This window comes from Bombus fervidus, chromosome 11 (genome assembly GCF_041682495.2).
Source record: "Bombus fervidus isolate BK054 chromosome 11, iyBomFerv1, whole genome shotgun sequence".
NCBI classification, from domain to species: Eukaryota; Metazoa; Arthropoda; class Insecta; order Hymenoptera; family Apidae; genus Bombus; species Bombus fervidus.
Window position 1 is genome coordinate 3,184,230 of NC_091527.1, and position 22,665 is coordinate 3,206,894.

Consider the following 22,665-nt stretch of genomic DNA (forward strand, 5'->3'; position numbering starts at 1 on the left):
ATCCCCCATCTTCATTCCCGGCGCATTATTTTTGGTGCATCTCAATTACTCGTCCAATCGATCGTTCTAAATTGAATTCGTAGCTTGCTCCATGGAGGAGACTTCTCGTTGGGACGAATCGCGAGGGAAATGGTGACCCCGAGCACCGGAAGCTTCAATTAAAGACAGTCTGCTCTTGAGAGTGCGATTTGTCGCGATGGGAAAATAATAGTGCTCTTTACCGCCAGCGTTATGGTAATTTAACGAGGTAACAAACTGCTTCGAGTTCATGCAAACTTTCCCTATCTTTTTCTGCGTGCTTCTTCAAAACTTCGAATCTCTTTTTATCTAGTACAGAACAGTTAGATTTATTCATCTTTAATCGGTTAAAATTATTACAGTAGTCATAGTAGCCAATTCGCAACTTTTCATAGGGATAATAACGAAACTGATCAATTTGCAAGTTTTCATTGGAATCTTATGAAATTTTGTCAATTTACGATGGTGTGTACTTTCAGGAATTTCAATGATTCTCAACGTGATATATGGGTAGAAGCTTTCTTTTCTGCGTTATATATTTTTTCTATATATCACCCACTTTGATTTCTTTGTTACAAACTTTAGTTTTCAGTGGTTCCGGTATTAAATAAATTTCGACTTATCCCGTACAAACAGCGATATCTAGCCAGAACCATTTGAAAAAGTTTTTACGAGTGAATGCGATAAACTACTGCGAGAACTTTAGAAGCTAGTTGTTTAAACAAATGGTCAGCCTACTACTAATAAATTTTAGTAATATGTTGGAGACATTTCTAGACATTTCTAGACATTTCATAGATAATAGTCAGGCTGGTAATAAAAAAATGTTCGTGCAACCGATGGCGTAAGCGTTGCTCAGATGGGACAACGATGTTTAAGTTGGAACCTCCCGAAATATCGAATCTCAGTGATGTTGCGGATTCATTAAGATGATTCGCCGGACATCATAAGCAGTTTAGTAGTAGAAGCGATATCACGATGCTAATCCCGACTATGTATCAGCACCGGATCTTCTCTTTACTGAAGCTTCCCGACGAGATCTCGTAATGAATTTTCACATGTGATATCGAACGGTGGACGAAGGTTTCTACAGACGAAACGAGCAGTCAATAGGAAAATGGCGAATTCAATTCATCGATATCGTCAAAAATAAACTTTGTATGCAGGAAATAAATACTAGAGAATTAATAGATCGAATAAATGAAATTACGCAGTTTAACGCATTGTTAAACGACATATTTTCAAAAACTATCTCACGCGTTTCTAATGATCGCAACGACCGCATGTGCTACAGCAATTCATTGATAATTTTCAGACGTAAGAGTCTTGAAACTATAACGGCAAATAAAGTCATAAAGATGGCTAAAGGGAACGAATGGGAAGTTTATAAGAAACTTCCTTGTCATAATAGCCCTACATAATTTGACTGATAGAAACATGGAAACTTAGTCTCTATCCTTACAGTTCAGTCATTTCAACATCGATCGATTTACGACCTCGTGCATAGAATGTAAGAAAATTATTTTCACGCACATTGAACGTGCCGAAATTAGTCATAATTAGGTTATTACTACTGGCATAAATAGAGTCGTAAAGAAAATTAGAAGGAACAAACAGGAAGCTCGTAAAAAGCTGGCGAATAAAGGATAGGAGTATTGATGACATTGGCTACGTTATTACGAACGATATTCCACCGAGACTAGAACATCCGGTGGCATAAAGTCGCGCCACGACAATGTGAAACGCCAGTCTGGCATTTCACTTACCACTTCTGGGAATTACACGCGGTTAAATTATTTAAGCTTTGTTCGTGGATCGAGAAGCTATAGCGAAACAGAGTGATTGGAATTGTTGCGTCCTATGGAACTGATTGCTTCCGAGATGTTTAAAACTCTTGTTTAAAACGCGGTTCAAATTAAGAGGAATTTGAAACGGATCCTGAAACGTATTTTCGATATATATACAAAATTTCTAGCGACGATACTACATAGTAATATCTGATTTGCTCGAGTTTCTCAGAAGCCAAACCGACTAGGCTCTATTTTTTATGAAATTACAAGACATGATAAATTCGTCTGAAATCAAATGACTCATTTCCTACAATTTGTCACGATGATTGATCTAAACCAGAGCCTTTGAGATTCGAGTCACGACATCGTCGAGATCTAATTGATTCAATTCTAAAAATGGTACATCGTGTTTTAATGTCATTACCATTTCGTAATGGCGCAAATGTACGAAATGACGTGCTGTACTCCTTTCATTCCAGTGCTTGAAAAAAATTAGCTGATCAGCAGAGTTTCACAGTCCACCATTTGAGAGACGATAATTTGAGAACAGCGAAGCGAGAATGGTGACCATTGGTAGGATTGAGCGCTGAGAAAACGACGTAGTAGAGTCTACTACACCGGTAAGGGTCAAACTTTGTTTAAGAACTGGGTGACGTGGAACGAGGCTATCAGCCAGAACTTTGCCATTCTCCTAAATTGCGGCACGATCTCGCGGAACTTGGTACGGCCAAAGACAAGGTAATCTGGTCTAGTCATCTGTTGTGCATCGACTCTGTTCCTAGCCGAATGTTCCGCTTATCGATAGAACCCTGTTGGACCCTGTCAGAAATAATTGTTACCAGCGTCCTCGGTATTGGGTACTCGAACAACAGGGTTCGGATTGTGACCGATTGATTGTTCGGAAGTTCGTGAATCCGTAGCAAATTCGACCATTCAGCATTTTTTAATGGAATTCCCACCGCGTAAAAGGATTTTGTTGTCTCTATATTTCCCGTCAAACCGTATATCTCCGCTACAAAAAAAAAGTGCAAGGTAAAACTTTGCGTAACCTAGTTTAAGATCTACTTAACCGCTAATTAGGGGCTTGAATTCAGTTGAAAGTCTTCGTTTGCCGATTTACAGGCCGAAACGTTAATTTCAAGAGAACCTATTCACCGCGGGAAGAATACATAGTTCTGGATAGACCATTTAAAAAAGGATCTTCATTGTGTTCCGTTCCAAAAAATATGTGAGATTTAAAATATCTGCTCTCTCCGATCAGATTCATCGGCCATCGTTCCCTTTAAGCATTCTTGAGTATCATTCTTCTTAAGTATCCTCAAACGATATGGCGGTATAAACGGTATATCAGTTCTCGCTTTGTTTCCAAGAGGGTAAAGGCGAGGAGTCAGCTAGATCGGAGGTCGTTGAGTGGAAATGGTCACTTCCTGATCCGTGAACGTTATCGGGGAATATTTTAAATCATTGTATAGATAATCGAAAACCTTTCCAAAGGGGGGAAAGGATGAAGCGAAAGGACGAAGGGTATCTCGGCAACCCCATGAACGTAATTCATCCTGTAATGACCACGCCCGTGGCCACCTCCTATCTCTCGCTTCCTTTACGCACAGTGGCTGGAAAATGGGCTCGGTCTTGTAAAGAATATAGGACGATCCCCCAGAGGAAGCTCCGAGGATTTCCGTCCTTGTGTACTTCCTTTCAAAAGATCTTATCGTTCATCTTGATTCCAACCTGACGCGTAAACTTATTATTTCTCGTTACGCCCTACGTTTTATTGGCTTAACCCCTGATAATTTAGATTCAAAAGATCGGTCTTGCCACCGCGGTCACGTGTCCTGAATGATGAGCGAACAAGCTTCCCATCATAACTTCTGTATTTTTTGTTCTCCGTAATATATGTGTAGGATGATTCAATTTAGGGGTTAGAATTATGGATTTAGAGGTCGGCGATAAAGTCGAGTTTCTGTTTTTTCGGCTAAGTTTATGAAGGATGTAGCGAGATTTAAGAGAAACTTGACGACGTTGTATCTTTAGGAAATTGGCAAACAATACGATGATGTTATTTATTATTGTAGGTATGGTCAATTGACTGCCAGTTGTTATCTTAGCATTTGAATACAGAAGATATTTGTCTGTCGAGTAAAGTCCTCGTCTACTTTGAATCGCTTGACTCAGTCAAGTGTGTTCTAGTTGTTTTAGAGACGGTGAGTCTATAATATTGGGTTGTTCGAAGAGCTCATGATGGTATTTAAGAAGAATTTGAAGGCCTCTCTTTTGTTTCGAGAATCACACACTTTGTACTGACTAATGCCAGATATTTTTCATTAATTGGTACATTTGTTGGTAGCATACCTTTTTTATAAAAGTGCATAATGAATATGCAAGATATAGCAGGCTGATTAAAAGTACTACGAGCTCTCCAAATAACTTGATATTTATTGGGTTTCTGAGAATCAATCCGATCCTCGATGTTGTTCAGAGGTGGGATTGAAGTCGATCTAAACTTCGTTGCTCGTTCGGTGGAAACTTCATCTCTGCCCATCGACAAGGTATTTCGCTCGGATTCCGCAGTGTGGCACGCGAAACGCCACTAGAAAAATGGCCATTGGCTTTTCTATTATATCGATAAACATCTCGCAGCGATGGCTTGTCAATAGCAAAGCGCTATCGCAAAGACGCGCTGTAGCGTCGATGGAGTTTCATCGCGGCGAGAAATTTCATAACCCAGTTTTTCTTCCGTGAACAACCGCATCGATGTCACTTTGTTCAATAAGTTTAGTATTCGATCGTTTGACGTGTGGTTTTAATAGGCCGACTTATAACCCGTTTGTTTATTTATTACGATCGATATTTTACGCGATCTTTCAGATTTATTATTCGCGGGATATCAAGGAGCAGAAATCAAATGTTTTTTGTGAAAAGAGAACGACAGTGAGAAATAGGCGAAACGTCGTAAACCGGGTTTATATTGGCATTTAAATTCGTTTATTTCATAATTCTACATTCCTTCGCTGTTTATTCGTGATTTATTTGTAAGATTAATTCATTTTCTTACTAATTGGTTTAATGTTGCAATCAAAGGCATCGGATATTTAATTATTACGAATTAATCCTTTGTTCATGCATTTACATCCTAATTACCAAATTCTAATCGTTATTCTGAGAGTTTCTGATCTTTACAAAAAAATTTCTTTAGTTTTATGATTACCAGTCATTTCTGATATATCGTCTTTGTTACACTCTTAAACTAAATGTCTTGTCGAAAGTGTAAAACTGTCGCTAAACGAGGTACGAACTCGTATCTGCGACTATTACCTGATGCCACCAACGTTTCTCCAGTTTACGATAGTTTCGTGCAAAACCAAGCATTCGGGGAGTTTTTATCGTTGTGACCGTGGGGCGATACTTACAATTCATGTCGACGTAAACGGTGGAGGAGAGCGGGATGGACCTATTGTTATTCGTTGCGTTGCAGGTTAGCATGGAGCGGACGTCGTTTCGTCCTAAATTTTTTATAACGAGCTCGTTGCGCGTCACGCCGTTCCTCACTGTTACGGTTTTGTTGCTGACGAGTTTGTCGTCGCGGTGCCAGGACACCGTCGGCGCTGGCTTACCTGTGGAAACGCATCACTTCCATTTTTCACGCAATTTTCAAACTATTTCCTGAATTTCTTCTCGCTGGGAACGAGAATTTTTGCCTGACGGTAACATTCTGAAAGGTAGCAGTGGATTGTAGTTATGAATTTTATTTTGTTAACGATTCGCCCCTGTCAGCTAAAAATTGCATAGAATTGTTCGTTCGTTTCGTTATTGTGGTTTAGTGGGAAATATATAAAAATTCGAGATTGCGTCGTAAAAATCATTTACAATGAAGAATTGGTCGCGAAGGGCGTGCAATATCCGCGACAGTAATTGAAATAAATTGTCACGATGATAACTACCAATCTTTCACGGTAACACCAGGTACTTTAGTCCGTAAATCGTACGTAATGCGTGTTTACTGCGAGTACACATGAAAATTGTATTGCCGTAGCCTATATTCCACGGTTTCCCGGTATTTTAACCCTAGAATCTCGTAAAACTGTAGTTACTTATCGTTTCTTCTCTAAGTACACAATACCGCAGTGCAACGATCATAAATACTATAATCGAATTAATTTACCTTCATGCAGAGTAATCTCGAGCATAGTGTACTTTTGTGTACTCTTTAAATCACTGCCAATTTTCTTATCTTTCCTCAGGCTTAGTACCGTGAAAAAGTCTTAGACCATCTACGTTGCTAATTTTAATGGATGGAAACTAAATACACTTTAAGATACTCTTTGTGTGTATTTTCAGAATTAGAAGTTCCTTAAAAGCGTATCTAACAAAATCATTGTTGTCAATATCGAAAACAATCGATTTAACATTGCAAGCTTCTTAATACATAACTCTACTACAATTAAATTATTGTCCGGAAAAAGCAAGTTCTTCATTTACGAATCTCTTATTCTTTCATTCACTGTTTTTCTTAGAAACATAATTCTTATAAATAAATTATATCACATTAGAAAGAATTAAAAGCAATCTCTATGCAAATGACTGATATTTGTTATCTTTTACTTTCAACATTATCGAAATTTTTGTTTCGTAATTTCCCAACTCGGAAAGCATGATTTCATTTAGTAGATACTCTAAGACCTTAGCACAGGATTGTATCCATTACTTGGTAAAGGAGCTACCTAACGTGGCGATTAAAATGAATTTCTGGACGAGGCCAGCGTTCCTTGCCACATACACGAACACCGTCACGTAAATCCCGTTGCAAACGAGGCTTCAACGATCCACGAAAGCCGTGCTCGTTTTTGGAATTGCAGCGGACGTTCCAGCGGCCCTCTCGACCGAACCACGGGAACACGGTGCGATGTGACGTTACATTGTACTTACCGCCGTACACGTCACAGTAGAGCCGCAGAGTGTCGCCCTCTATGTACGGACCCACCATAGAGTTCCGTGCGATTCCGGAATCATCGACGATCACGATTTTGTGCGGCGGAACTGTAACACCAAAGCAAACCACCGAGCATTTACCACTTGATATCTGTTAGACCGAGAAAATCCTAGATATAAAGAAATTGATGTCTTGGATACGTATAGTGCTTGGATACATTCAGAATTTTAAAATTTCAAGTAAAGTATCATTCAAAATGAAGAAATTCCCAATGCAATACATCTTTGGAATCGATATGTAGAAATTTGTATATTGGATATATCCAGGATCCTGAAATTTCTAGTTGAGTGTCATCCGAAATGAAAAAATTCCCAATGCAATACTGTGTTCGTACCGATATAGAGAAATTTGTATCCTAGATACATTCAGAGTTCTAAAATTTTAAATGGAGTGCCATATGAAACAAAAGAGTTTCCAACGCGATGTATTTTTCTATCAATATAGAGATATGTGTGTCTTGGATATACCAACAATTCTAGAATCTTTAGTGCAGCACCACCCAAAGTAAAAATATTCTCAATGCATTTATTATTCAACGTTGCATTGAATATTTTTATAAGATTACAAATATATACGATTTACGTACAGAATGCTAAGCTTACTCTACGATCACACCCTCGATATCCGAAATCTATGCTTAACCACTCTCATGCCCTTCGCTTCAAAGCGAACGCACACAGTCACGTAGAAAATTCCGCTACGCCGAACACGCTAGTATGCAACGTTCCAAAAATCTCACAGACCCCGAATACACAGTCTGCCTTGAAATTCTCTAGACTAGGAGTAGAATCGCGTTCTAAGACCATTCGAATCGCGAGCAGAGTCGCTTGTAGGGTTCGAAGATCGTGCGACCCGCGTCTGGCAGTTGCAAGACGGAAGCCGTCGTCGTCGAACGGAGGCCGATAACGCGAAATTGGTATTGGAAGATCGCGGCTCGGATACCGCGACGCCATTAAATTGGAATCTGAAATCGATACGGCGCGGACTCCTCAGCTCTTGCATGGAAAAAGAGAAGATCCGCTGGCCAACGGTATTGCAGGGAAAGTAATTGAAAAATTACTGCCGGGAAAGTCGATCCGCGACATTATGTTGTCGTTCGTTCGTTGATGAACATCGGTGGCTCGTGGTTCGTTGGTTTGGATGACGTTAACCTCGTGATTCTGATAAATGACATGGGAGGAGCGGTGGGAGGACGCGTCATTTATTGATATTAGCTTTTGTAGCACTTACTGTATCATAATTTCACGTGGTACGTATTATACAGCGCTGTGCGTAAATCGTTAATGGTACCGCTCTTACCAACGCCAATTAATCCGTGAGCTTATTTTTAGGAAACGTTTTTGTGTATCGCTACATGGAAATAGGGTTTTTACATATTACCGTAGTAGTAGTTTTTAGTTTGTAGTTTCCTTGGTTTATTCTATTGAAAATGCTACCATAAATGGAGCCTTGATCTCAATAGGGGAGAACATATATGGAGGCGATTAGACCAAGTTGGAAGAGAAAGGGAAGTCAAGAACGGATATCAGATTTTTGAAATATCGAAGAGAGGATTTTATCGTGAAAGCAAATGTATAATATATAATACGTTTCCAGACAGATACTCATTTTTTAATAGAATACTTTTCTTGAGATAGACAGAATTAAAATAACGCTAATTATAATTATCCTTGTATACATTCATCAGACGAATATCCATTTCGCAGGTTATTTTAAACTTTTGTATAACGGTGCACATTTCTCGAATCACCGGATATGTAATCCTCGAGGAAATACGATGCATAACGATAATGCGCCTCCTGGCTTGCGTCTTCGAACACGGTGATACATCGTCGTACACTAACTTTTATCAACTCGAAATGTCGCTTACAGGAATTGCTGACGAAAATGCTATTAATTCAGCCATTTCTGGCTATTTATTTGGCACAAATATCGTTGCTCAACGTGCTGTACTTTGATCGTTGAGTTATATCGTCTCGCTGTGAAATTAAGAATTTCGATCAACTATACCTGTGCACTCCTGTTCAAAAGTTACAAGAATTTGTTTTAGTTTTCTAATTCACCAACATAATGCACGCTAGACACTTTCATTGTCATCTACAGTATCATGTTAAATGATATTTCTCCACACGTTTTAACGATTACTTAATCTTCCCGGTTTTGTTGCAAATATGATAACTGTCCCAAGATTTCTAAGCGCTTTATGTCTTCTTGCGATGAAATAAATACTTTCGTCTTACTTTGTGTCTTTTCCAGAAGATTTAGAGTTTCGCCCTATATTACATTGAATTTCAGTTGGATTTATTCCGACATAGTAAAACGTGGTAATTTAATTACAGCATTAATGAGTTTCCTGGCAGATTTGCGATGGGCTACGAACCGCAACGCGCAAGGTAACATTAGGGGGATCGATTAACTGTCCCTTGTAACTCAGACTATTTGAACTGTATCAGCGGTGTTCCAGCGGCAGTCGCGGTACGCCCACCAAGCCAATATTTGATTGTTTGAGCTTGCTTGAAGAGTACGTTAGGCGGCATTGATATTCTCTCTGATAGACGCGACCCTCAGAATCTGCGTAATGTGCGAGAATAATCCCCGTTACAAGGTTTTCCAACCGATAAACCGATCGACCGAAACACCAAATTCTATTTACACACATCAAATCTAAACCATTGCCAATATCATCTTTTCATTCTTCACGAGAATCTACTCTACTTTATCCAACGAACCGTTAAATCTGAATTCCTAAACCAAGCAAGACTGAGTCAGTTTCTTTACCATTTCCCCCTTCCTCGTCGAGGAATACCAAGACAGAATTTCAAAGACAAAGCTGACTCAGACAACGGCTTGTCTCGTTTCTCTAGCCGAGCCAGTCCGAACATCTCATTACGATAATTGGTTCGGCAGCTCGATTTTCGTTCGTTCGCGAAACCGCGCTACGTCTTCCCTTGTTATCGAGGAAAAAGTTGCGATACTCGCGGCTAGCCTTTGTTATCATGCAACAAATATTTTGTAAAGATGAGAGTATGCGTAAGGTCAGGCAAATTGTCGCTGAGCATTGAACAGCTTTTACCTACTTGTCACGGAAATAATGAGACCTTCCTTTGTTGTCGAAGAACGACGCTTTCCATTCATCAACGATAGATTTTTTTTTTAATTAACGCCTTTCATGTTCAAATAGATACAAGCAGTATTTCTTAAGTAGTATCTTGCGAGAGTACATGATAAATCATTCTCTTTGAATTTCGTAAATATATAATTTATAAAATATGACAGAATATAAAGGTTATATTATTCAGACTAATAATAAAAATTGTATATAATTTCATACTCGGAATATAAAAATGCCAGAAACGTTACAAACTTTCCGAACAATCCAATATGATTAACTCTTATCAAGAATAAGTAAGTCAAAGACAAATGTCCGAATAAGTTTTGAGCGGTAGTGTATGTACGGGTAGTGTACACAGAAAGCTTTGCCCTGCTACGTGTTAGCCTTCACGGATGCATGCATGTACGTGACGGAGAAAGACACACATCTGGTATAATCCGAAAGGTTAGGGCAACGAGCAAAACAACAGGACTCGTTTCGACGAGCACTCCACCTTCTTACTTGCCCCTCCAATTTAGACCTTGCTGCTGTTTCGTCCGTTCTCTCCATTTCGCGCGACTTCTTCCAAAGCTTCTAGTCTTCCCAACTGTTTTTCCTGTCTTTGCTAGCTGTTTTTCCGTTCCTTTGTTTGGCTGGAAATTGGGAGCGAGTTCTGTGGTTTGCTGGCTGTAGTTTTGTTTCCTAACTTGCGAATCTCTTCTAGAGGTTTTGTGGATGATGACGTCGAGTTGTTTTTGGGGGTTCTCGAGGGCTGTTTTCGAAGATTTATTGCTCTTTAGGATCTCGTTGGTTGTACATAATATCATTCTTTTTTCGGTTGGGACTGGGAGTAGATCGCGAGGATTACAGGTTGGAATTTGATTTCGTAGATATTGAAGGTGTCTTCGAAGACAGATTTATCGTTCTTTTCGTCTTATAAGGTTCTACTGTATGTGTTGACCATTTCAGAACTTTACCTCTTTTCTATTTTTCTGTTCTTTTATTCAATTATGATTTAGAAATGATTCGTGTGAATTACAAGTTGTACTTTCATCTTGTAAGTTGTAAGAGATGGAATAGAGAGATTGGGGCTGCTTTCGAAGACTTAGATTTATTGCTCTTTTGGTACGTCAGAGGTTATATGATATAGGGATGTTTCCTACGTTCTGTTCTCTTCGGTAAGTCCTTGTATACGCGTGAAATCTATTGATGCGATACTTCGTTCAGGATACAGTTTTCTATTCTAGTATCCGCTCGGTTGCTCCTCTCTTTCTTTAAAAAGGTTCAGTCGTATGATATATATGAGAAACTGATTCACTTCTGTGATACAAATATCCTACGATATGAGAAGGATGCTCTCTTCTCTCGTGTCACACGAAGAATAAGAGGCTCCGGAATTATCTTAGTTGCGTCGAAATAGCAATATTTTAGACCATATTCTTTAAATTCCTCATAAATATACAAACATTCGCTGTCTACTAATTGATATTTCCGTACAAATTAATATATCCGTGCAGGAAAATCTGCAAAAATCTTTCATTAACACATCGAAGACATTATATGAAAATATCTTTTTCAAATCATATTCCAATCGGTAAATTTCAGTTCATCAATGAAGAAATATTTTATGTTGGAGCTAATTTCTCGGCTTTCTATACCATCGTCGCTTCAATCATTCATATGTTGAAGCGCAGCGTAAGGATACACGGTGCGTGTAGAAATATTTTCTCTAAAAGGCAGGACATTTATTGCCGGATATGTAAACGGTTTTCTTACGCATTCCGCGTCAGTCGCAAGAGCTGTTGGGATCGATATTCGTCCATGTTACAGGCTACGCTTACACGAGAATTTTCCAAAGAGCCGGCTCGGCCGTCCTGGATTTTCGTCGACGCCGCATCAATGAATACCCGTGATTCAATTCGTTTTTACTTTCGCGTTTCTCGATTCCATCGCGTTCCACATTCGCCCCTCACCACTTATCTGTTTATATCGACTCTTTCCTTGCTATGTTCGTTTATTTAGCCGACAGATTGCTTTATAAATTCCGTTTCTTTGAACGGATCCCCACTTTTCACAGAATGTCGTTCAGAAACGGCGTTTTATATTTTTTCGAGACATAGGACCGTCAAAGGAGCTATGACGCAGAATGCTATGCTGTTTGTTTCGTCAGGTGCTTTTATGTTAGGGATTATCAACATTTTTCACTCAATTCCGTTTTATTACTAAAAGATATTTCGCCAATATATTATTAATTACAATTAAGAATTAAGTTTAGATAAAATTTAAGCAGTTATTCTGTCGCATGATCTTCAAATCTTAAGAATTGAATAAAACTTCTGTTCTTGACTTCTTCCTACTTTTGAAAGATGTTTCGTAAGCACAATATACAGGTTCAGAGGTTTGCATTAAGTTTAGACGAAAAAAATGAAAATGTCACAAAAAATTACGTAACTTGAGCTTTCTTTGATTTCGAAAAGGTAGATACATAGTGTTACGCCACGAGGCTCAGAAAAGATCGTATTTCTAACCGTCGCTTGCGGACCTACAGCGTCGCAGACATATCTTCTTAACTGCCCGATGAAAAACATACATTGTATCGACGAGCGCATACTTGTCACCAAGCAGCGAGCTCTGGAACCGTCGATTCCGGACCGTTATTTCTAACGAAGAAGTCGGCCTGCGTGATCATCGGCGCGAGCGGTGGCGTGATCATCGGCGCGAGTGTCACGTAAAATAATAAAAAAACACAAAAAATAATAAAAAAACATAAAAAAGACAGAATTTATTTCTTCACACTTGATTTACACTTGACTTCCGAACTCTAGGAGCGACTTTTTAAGACTGAAGCTCTTACAATTCCGCCTTTAAAAACTGATTTGTTTCTTTCTTTGTCATCCCTCAATATCCCCACTATCCACGCGTTTGTTAGCCGTTCTCGAATATTCGGCAAAAGGACCGTTGGGATATTGAAGGTTCATTGAGCACTTCGCCTCGCCGACATACACTGTCGCCGAGTGCGGCCGCATCTTTATTTCTATCATCAGCGGTTCCGAAGCGCGGCCCGGTCTTTGATGTAGATCGAGGTGTAGTTGATGTTACATACCCCCCTCCTTAGATTGATTTTGGTCCTCCAAAATCTTAGTACTTCTGCAGATCATTTCCAGGTCAATTGGCTTTTCTGGTATCGCTATATAAATATATGTCGTTAAGTATTTTTTTTTTTTTTTTTTTTTTTGTTTTAACGGTAGAATTTCTGTTTGCGTGTTGGCTAAATATACTACAGTTATGAAGATCGTCCACCATTGATAAAGCATACTGAAGTTGGTTTTCCTTCTAGGTACACTGTTTTTGATATGGTTTGCCCAGGTAATATGGTCGTATCCTTTTTGCCAAACAGATTTATAATAACGCGTTCTGAAGTTTTGAATTTAGAATGTCCCATCGCGAATTTCGTTATAGGTGTTGGTTCTGTTCTTGATACCCATTTTCGCTTAAGTAGATTAATTCCTGCTCCTGTGTCGACAAGAAGTCTCCGTTTTGGTTCTCCAACTGGTCCAAGGAGCACTGTTGGGAGTTCTCCTGTAGTTGCGTTGATTCTAATTCTTTTATTTTCATTTCGATGTTGTTGATTGGAGGTGCTCGTTGTTGTAGGCCTGGTGTTCGAAAATTTGAACATTGGTTTGACGTGTGTCCAAGGCGTTTACATTTGAAGCATCGTAGTTGGGCTCGTTCTGCTAATGGTGAGCGTTCGATTTGTTGAAACGCAGTTCTTGGTCGCTGTGCGGGGGTATATTCAATCGCTTTGAGAGGTGTGGACGTAGAGTTCGTTATTGGTCGTGGTTTATACTGTGGTCCATTATTGAGACGAGCAGTCTGTTGCTTGCGCGTTCTGTCTTCACGAAAATATCTTTCAATGTCGGCGGCGCGTTTCTCGGCTTCGATAACGTTGTACGGCGGATTGGCAAGTAGAACTTGTCCTATTTCTGTTTTTAATCCTCGAATGAAATCTGTTACCGAATCTTTTAAAATTCTGTCGCTCATGGCACGTCTGGTTATTTCGTCCGGGTATTCATTGGTAATACTATACTGTAATTTGTTAAAAGATTTTCTAAAACGAATAATATAGCTTTGTACGCTTTCATTAAATCCTTGTCTAACCTCTCGTAATTGGTCTTGGTGTTCCCGAACCGAAGCTTGAGTTGCTACGTTCTGTCGTAATGCTTGGTATAAATGTGCGTATTCCGATATGTGTACGTTACGTATTGCCGTAGCTGCTTTTCCCGAAATTTTCTCTATCTTAATCATTTTTAATAATAAATGTTGTTCAGTACACATTACCCTCATCTCTCTAACTTCCTTAATAAATTCTTCTACTCCTATATCGTCTTCGCCGTTAAGTTGTGGGATGCACTTTAATGCGTCTTTAGCTTTAAGCTCTGGTTGTGTAAAACGTCGAGTAAAAGCTCTGTCTTCGGATAGCTGAGGTGGCATCTGAGGAGGTCCTCGAAGGGGTGATTGGTCTTTAGCAGTGTGGGTTGTTTCGTCTGCGGTCATTAGCGAATTGGCTTCTGATACATCTCCCATATGTATTTTTGTTAAACTTTTTCCTACTAGTGCGATCTCTGCTGCGAGTTTTTTGTTCTCTTCGTTTGCTGCGCGTTGAGTTTCGTCAATACGTAGTGTGAGTGTATTGATTTGTTGAGTGAAAGTTTCATTTTGTTTCTGTATTGCATCTAATATAGCTCTAACTGTTGGGTCTATCCCACTACTAGCTGAAGCGGCGTTAACAGTCTCGATTTTATCCTTTCGTGACGTTGCCATTATTATACTGATTGTATTATTTGTGCTTGAATGTCTCTTCTCGTTCTATATTTGGTAAAAGAATGCAGAGTTTCCTCACCTTGATCGTTTAACCCGTAGGAAAGGTTCCGTTGCGGTGTTCCTTTGTCAAAACGTCAAAAGTGTTTCCTCTGTTGGAGTGGTTCGTTGATCCTCAATCTTCAAGGTTGACCGTAGCCCGAAATGCGTAGTTTCGTTTACTTGAAGCTGATGGATCCTGGCAGGATCGCCAAAATGTCACGTAAAATAATAAAAAAACACAAAAAATAATAAAAAAACATAAAAAAGACAGAATTTATTTCTTCACACTTGATTTACACTTGACTTCCGAACTCTAGGAGCGACTTTTTAAGACTGAAGCTCTTACAATTCCGCCTTTAAAAACTGATTTGTTTCTTTCTTTGTCATCCCTCAATATCCCCACTATCCACGCGTTTGTTAGCCGTTCTCGAATATTCGGCAAAAGGACCGTTGGGATATTGAAGGTTCATTGAGCACTTCGCCTCGCCGACATACACTGTCGCCGAGTGCGGCCGCATCTTTATTTCTATCATCAGCGGTTCCGAAGCGCGGCCCGGTCTTTGATGTAGATCGAGGTGTAGTTGATGTTACACGAGCGGCGGCGTGATCCGAGCATAGGGGGGGGGGGTCGTCTCCCCGAAAATCAAAGAATCGAAATCTATAACCGATCAGTCTCAATGGAACACTCTAACCGATCAGTCGCATCCGAAATCTATGACCGATGAGTCTCATTCGAAAACTGTAAATGCAAGTCGCATTTGAACAGTCTCATTAGAAAATTCACACCGCATACATCAAAAATCGAGTCGAATCTCTGTAAATCATTATCTGCATCTATCACAAAACAATTTGTGACGCTTCTGTTATTATTTAATTTATTGTTAAAAATACATGCTATATTAACTTGTTAACACAATGTTAAATTCATTCAATCACCCCTGTTCTCTTAATCGAAACAAGGGGAACGACTATTTCGCGGCGTCGATTACACGAATCGTAGCGAGAATTTACGCCTCTCGCTGACGCGTTTTCCTCGCGATCGCGTCTCTCCGCGAACGGTCGTAACACATAGGATATTTTAACAAAGGGCAGATTATCTTAGTGTTTTAAATCATAATTTCCAGAAATACTTTTCTATAGTAGAACTCTGTTTCTTCACGTTGTTCCACGGTTAATACCAAATATTCCTCTAAACATCATCCAACAACGTATCACGTCCGTAATCTTTTTACGTTTCGATGGCTCGCAGTAGAGAATTTCGGTAAGATCAGGACACCCGATTCCCCAGATGTCGGTTCCCTCCTTTTCCCTTCGTCGTTTCTGTGAAAGCGCCGATCTGGAAAGGTCTCCGGGACAAGATCTTGTCGAGATTCATTCGTGTTGGTTCAGACGTCGGACGAGAGCCGTGGATTCTTCTTTCCGTCGTGAAAGGGAAATAGAGTGTGAACGAATCTTGGGCAAAATGGGACGCCGCTGCAAGAATCCCCTGCTTTTTGGGGTTTCGGTCCCAGAGAAGTTAATTCAACGCAATGTCATGAATTTTGCTCGGATTTTCTGTTATAGACTCTCGAGGGATAGTGTAAAGATCGTTCCAGATGAAGCTGTCTTCCATTGACAAATAATCTTTGACGAATTAGTACTACGTCGTCTTCGTTACGTCGTCTTGCTTACATTAAAATACCGAATGTAATAATCTTCACCTTTTCCAGCGAAGCCGAATATTTTATACTTTTTTTATTCTTAGTAGTTTGAGTTAAAACGACGAATGTGGCGCAACAATGATGATTATGAGATTGCTAATGTTCATGCGTTCGTGGGAAATTAAAATGTGCGAAAATGTATAAAATGCGAAATATGAAACATTACGAAGTAACGTAGCAAATTTCTCGTTTAGCTTCTATTTCACGAAGCTTTGGTTGTGTTCACAAAGCTCTGAACTTGCGTAAACGCAGTTTAGTAATCGCCTGATTCGTCATTTCCAAAATCATCTTGTTATTTTATACCCTCCTAAATTTATTGTAAATTTTTATGATGTATCTAGAATTGGCCATTCACAATATTGGCGCAAAACGGACGACATAAAAGTTTCAGAAACAGATGTAGTATCGTGTTATATTATTTGTCGTCTGGATTCTCTGAAATATTTATGAAACGTGTATTGTGAATACTTCGAAGGGAACAACTGATTTCGATATCTTCCAGGGATATTTCGTTGGGATTCATTTATTCGTGTAACACACGGCCCATCGATATCAATATTACTGCTCATATTCCATTGTGACTCGTTTTTCACAGCTATTCCGCGCACGTTTCGATGTTTTGAGAAAAGCAAATGGAGAAAAGGTATACATATTGATCCGGCTGATTTCAAGACATCGAATCGTACAAAGATTACTGCGTGTTCCAAAGTCGGACAACGTGTCTATTCTTCCGTTAAAACGATAAAACAGATTAATTAACACTGCCATTGTCGTTTAAGAAAATTCAGTAAGAATGGTTTTACATTATCTCATTTCGATGCATTTCTTATGGAGTCGATTGTCGAATGACGAGTTTTTATGCTGGGTTATTTCATAAGTAATGTTCCTTTAGAAGACCAATTTTAATTATATTTACACTTACTTGCGGCATGTTAATTGTCACGTTAGTTATGATATGGTAGGTTAAGAATTATACTGGCGTAAGTCAATTATTCGATAATTCCAATTTAACCATGTATTTCAACTTCTAAAAGTACCGTTCGTTTAATTGCATAGTTAACTACGTCATCGCATCACTCTGAGCACATTGAATTTTTTATGATCACAGATGTGAAATACTATTTCCAAACAAGTAGAAAGTAAAAATTTCATGGTGGTGTAGGAGGAAGGTACGAGACCAGTTTCACATAGAAAAAGTGCTTTCCCAAGAATTCAAATATTCATAAACTTCGCGAAATTCCCCAGAAAATTCCAAACACACTTACTAACAGCAATCAATTCAGTAGATAAAAACTTTTCCCGCTCTTCTATATTTCAACGGACAAGGAACACTGAAAAATGTATCATCGATCAATATTATTTACACAAAAACCGGGCTTCTAAAACAGATAGGCAAGAAACCTTCTGAAAAGAGGATTATTATTTTATGTCCTCGCAAATAACAATTGATGCGTGAACGATTATTATTATTGCTACAAAAATTAGATTTCCGAAACGCTACTCTTGATGCGACTTAATATCTTCCTTTCAACGTAAATTCGCTATGACAGCAGAAAATATACTCGTCTGCAGGTCAACCTTCTTATGGATCGGACAACTGCAGCATTCAGAGGCTCGTAGGTGTCTTCTTCTCTTCGTCTTGGGCTTTCTTCTTAGGATAAGATTGTCCTAACGTGTCGAGAGACCCACTTTCCGATTCGGTTGCCATTGGGATATAGAGCTAGGGCCAGTCTCTCCATCCGTAAGAGGAATACGAGCTGTGTTCGCGTGTAATAGAATTCTCGAAGAGAAAGAAAGCCGTCGCCTCTCTGCAAAAGGGAGAAACCTTCTGCTCGATAAGGAGTTTATCGAGATTAGATGGGAAAGCGTCGAGCAATTCAGTCACGACGATACGTACACAAGGAATTAGTTTTGTATCTGATTCCACGTTCTCTAACATCGGATAATTATACTTGAACACAAGTTAAGTTCTCTTACGATCACTCGTCACCCCTCTGTACTCGTACAACTGGATATGCATGATTTTCGAATAGAGATGCTTGATACAAACCCTCGTGAATTCATGTACTTGCTTTGGATAGCAGGAACCTTTGACTCGGCAAACTTCATATCGACGAGTTGCTAGGAGCTTCGAAGGAGAGCTACACAAACTTTGATTCTCTGGAGTGTCTAATCTACGATGTTTTGATGATCCTATAGTGAGAGTTCCTAAACTCTTGTGAAATACCAAATTTCTGACTCGTTAAGTCGCGTTTGCCTTAATAGGTTGTTCTCGTACTACTTTCGTGAAAGGACTATGCTAGACTTTTATCGTCTGAGTGATTTTTATTTTTAAAGACGATTAATGTACTTGGTAAAGAAATTTTGTGTAACGTTGGTAAATGTAGTGTTAAAGCAAAGATTAACAGAATAGAACGTTGTTAATAGGATAGAGAATGGTAACAAAGATTACCTGTCTTCGGAGTTGCAACGAATTGCGACACTTGCGAGAGAACTTCGAGAGGAAGCAGAAATGCGCAGACAGTATCGCAAAAGTATTTTAAAAGTTTTCGAAGAAAAATCGTTCCTCGACAAAGTTGGATCATTAATTGGAAGGTAAACAATCGTTTTACCTACAAATTCAGTTCAATTCCAAGTCGAAGGATCTAAGATCGTTTCCGATTTATCAAAATGTTTTTCGCATGGTCGGACGACTCTAGGTCGATCTTTCAAAAGTTGGCCGGCATAAACGGGGCTCTAATGTCAGGTTTATTTTGCTAGAAATAAGATATTTTATGAGAAAACTTGGCTTCCGCCGAATATCGAAGGATTTTCCGGGGAATAAAGCAATAATAATAACATTACCAGAAGTTTGGTGAGCGATAGGAGGAGGATAGCAAAGCAAACCGGCTTAATACTTGACAGGAAACACGAGCTGGAACAGTGCAAGGTGCGTGTACCGTCGTATCGTGGTTGCAAATATGCAAATCGTGGAGGGCCGTGTTGCGAAACGTGGAACGCGGAGTCGAGCGATAAGTCTCATAACCAATCAGCCGGATTAGATTAATCCTTCCTTCGATGTCGTTTAAGTAAATTCAGCCGGCGATGAATTGGATCGGTTCGCGCGGATCATCCGCGCGACCAGACAAATCGAATCGCGTGAAATTCGTTTCGCCTGCAACCCGGTCTGCGTTTGTATAATTGAATCGAGGTACGGGCCTAACAGTCGAAAGTAAATCCTTCTAATCGATTCCTCGCTGATATACTATACGATCGAGCTTCTCAGAAGTCAAACTGCTGTAATCTACCTTTCGTAAAAATTTCCTAATTTTATCGTTAGCTTTATAATTTAGATTTGTAGAAGTAAGTGGTTGGTACGATTAATTGGGAGCGTATTAATAGTAAAAATTTTGTAAGAAGCTCAGTTTACAATTAAAAGGCTTGATTGAGTTATTGTGAAACGGACTTAGAATCATAGAATCGTGTCATAAAAATACGCATATGATAAAATATAATTGTAAAACTATTAACGTTCATTAACCGTGCAGAAGATGTGATATTTTTTCATCTTTCCGTGTCTTATTTTATCCACTCACAACTCTATTATATTTTTCCACGAATAACAAGAATAAATTTTCTATTATAAAAATCGATTAGGCAAATCTAACAATTTCTGAGCTTTTGAACATTCTACTCGGCTGTGAAATTCAATTTTAAAATACTCGAAGTGCGGTAAGAGTTGTATCGTTTAAAATCACGAAGTAATCCAACAGATTTCGCATGTAAAAGAATCGCGGGCAATCCTTAATGGCGAAATTAGGGCGATGAAAGGATCTTATTTGTCGGTGCTTCTTTAAAAATTGTTTGTCCTTAGTTGGAGGGAGTTTCGAGTAGTTTACATACACACGGGCGCGCACACATAAGCGCACAGAGACAGCTATCCCGAATACGGAGCATTGAGACGACTCTATGCCGACGAAAACGCTCCGAAACTTTAAGCAAAATTGCTTTTTCTTCCTCGAAAGGGTCCCTGGAATACCGAGATTGACTAAAAGTTGTTTACAGTTTATCGCTGGCCAAGAAAGATTCCACCTGCTTTCTTCACAAGCTTCTTTCAACGTAGCCGCTTCTTTCCCCGAATGGAAATTTCAAAGCCAACAAAACGGGAACTATGACTATTATGGCGCGATGCAAGTGCGATGTAACGTTGAGACACAAATATCCATTCATCCAAATTAATCCTCTTGTACCAAAGTTTTCAATTAAACGTCGAACTGCAACATTAATACACTTGAAGACTACAGATGAGAAATACGATAGGTCATATTTATTGTTTTTTCATAGAAATCAATTTTAGAATTCAATATGCTGTCGATCATCTCTATATCAAAACTCTTCTTTCGTTTGATTTTGGGACAGAATACGAATTTCATAGGATAAAAACGTAACAAGTACATTTTTGCCGATTCTCTCATTTTAATACCACTCTATGATTGAACAGAAAGGTTTTGTAAAGATTATTCTCTTTTTCAGTTATTTTATATTAAAATACCTTTTCTTAACTATCTAGAGACAGAAAAGTCAAAAAATCAACAAAACTGAATTGTCGTATTTTCTCCGCATAATTTTCATTTGTAAATTGAGAGGAAGCCTCCATTTACGAACAAGGTAAAATTGTTGAAATATATCATGAATGTTTTAGTAATCCCCGTAAAGAATATTCAGAGTAGTATTAACGGTTCGAGACTTGGAGTAACATTGTTCCTTTCGCAACATTTCTAGCGTATAGGAGTTCATATAGGAAGGCTTGTATCAAGGGATATACGATGGGATTGTGGCATCTTTGCATGAAGTTACAAAGGCATTTATGTGTTTCACAGCGCACGTCATGGGTCGACTATCAATGCGGCTTTGTGGCGAAAGCGTATTGTATCTAACGACACGGCTTCTCTGAAAAAATCTCTTTCATGTGTCAACATTGGGAAAACATTTTCCATTTCGAGCATTCTTCCCGTTTTTGTAACGGACGGCGCATAATTATTTTTAATCAGTTTCGACGTTTAATATTTCTCCTTGCGTATCAAACAAAATTGTTTTATATTTCTTTTTACTTTATAACATATATAGTAATATCGAACGAATGAGTAAAATAACAAATTTGGATCGAAACGTTTGTCAAGAAGACTCGTTTACATTTTTGTAAAGAGTGATCTGTTTACATTACGCCGTGCACGACCATTCTTTCGTGCATTTACGATAAAAAAGAGTGTTCTTTACATTGCAAAGCCGCGGAATAAAAGTGGATCGTTGTATATAGGAAGTTTTCGTTTGAAACGTGTAACTCTCACCCTCTGGTAAACGAACATCGAAGATCGATACGTAGCGAGTAACTTTAATATTTTGCTTTTTATTCGGCGATGCCGCAACGTTTCGTTCCACGAGCTGCAAAATATTTGGAATTTATCCAGAAAAAAGGAATATACGTGTCTTGTTTATAATAGCGTGCAGAGATAGGAGAAGATCGATATGCGGTTGGGCAAGGGAAATAGGTCATGCTTTGGTCAGACAAGGGTGTATAATCCCGGTACATGGTTAGACAAGTGGAATAACCTGCTATATGGTCAGATAAGTGGAATAACTCTGTGCACGGTCAAAATAAGTAGTATGATCCCGGTACATAGCCAAGCAAGTGGTATAAGCGTGGTACATGGTCAGAGGGAAGTAATATGATTCTGGGATACGGTTATGGGAGTAAAATAACCCTGGTGCACAGCCAACCAGAATGATACGGTCTGATATAAAATCGGATAACTAATACAACCCCTTTGCGTGGCTCGCTGTGTAATCAGATAATCGATATACCCGAATATTTCGAATGGACAACCTAAGTGGAATGGCTCGGTGTCTTATCAGACAATTGTACGATGTTCGATCAAAGAGGCCTTACTCGATATTTTTAAAATAGTACCACGTTGAACTTGATCACGCGAGTATACAGTTATGTTAATCCTTTTGTAAGTAAGTCTATGTAAGAATAACACAGTATGCTACATAGTATATGCCTTGCATATAAGTATTAACACCCTTACGTAATATAAAACGTTGTGTCTTATTTATATGAAGATACCGACGTTTCTGGATCACTTTTAGTTTTTCCGTCGTACTTCTCATTTCTGACTGATACATGACATTTCGAAATTAACAGGTAATTCATTTTACATACAAAACATACAAAAG

At 38.9% G+C, this 22,665-nt stretch overlaps 1 protein-coding gene across 1 annotated transcript in view; it reads right to left on the minus strand.

The window, feature by feature from the left end:
• The window catches only part of LOC139992458 (neural cell adhesion molecule 2), a 307,336-nt gene that overhangs the window by 37,966 nt on the left and 246,705 nt on the right, over positions 1-22,665 (minus strand). The window contains exons 4-5 of the mRNA XM_072013305.1: positions 6,735-6,845; positions 5,219-5,422 (exon numbers count right to left, since the gene is read on the minus strand). Coding sequence (XP_071869406.1) covers positions 5,219-5,422; positions 6,735-6,845 — 315 coding nt within the window. The remainder of the gene's footprint in view (positions 1-5,218; positions 5,423-6,734; positions 6,846-22,665) is intronic.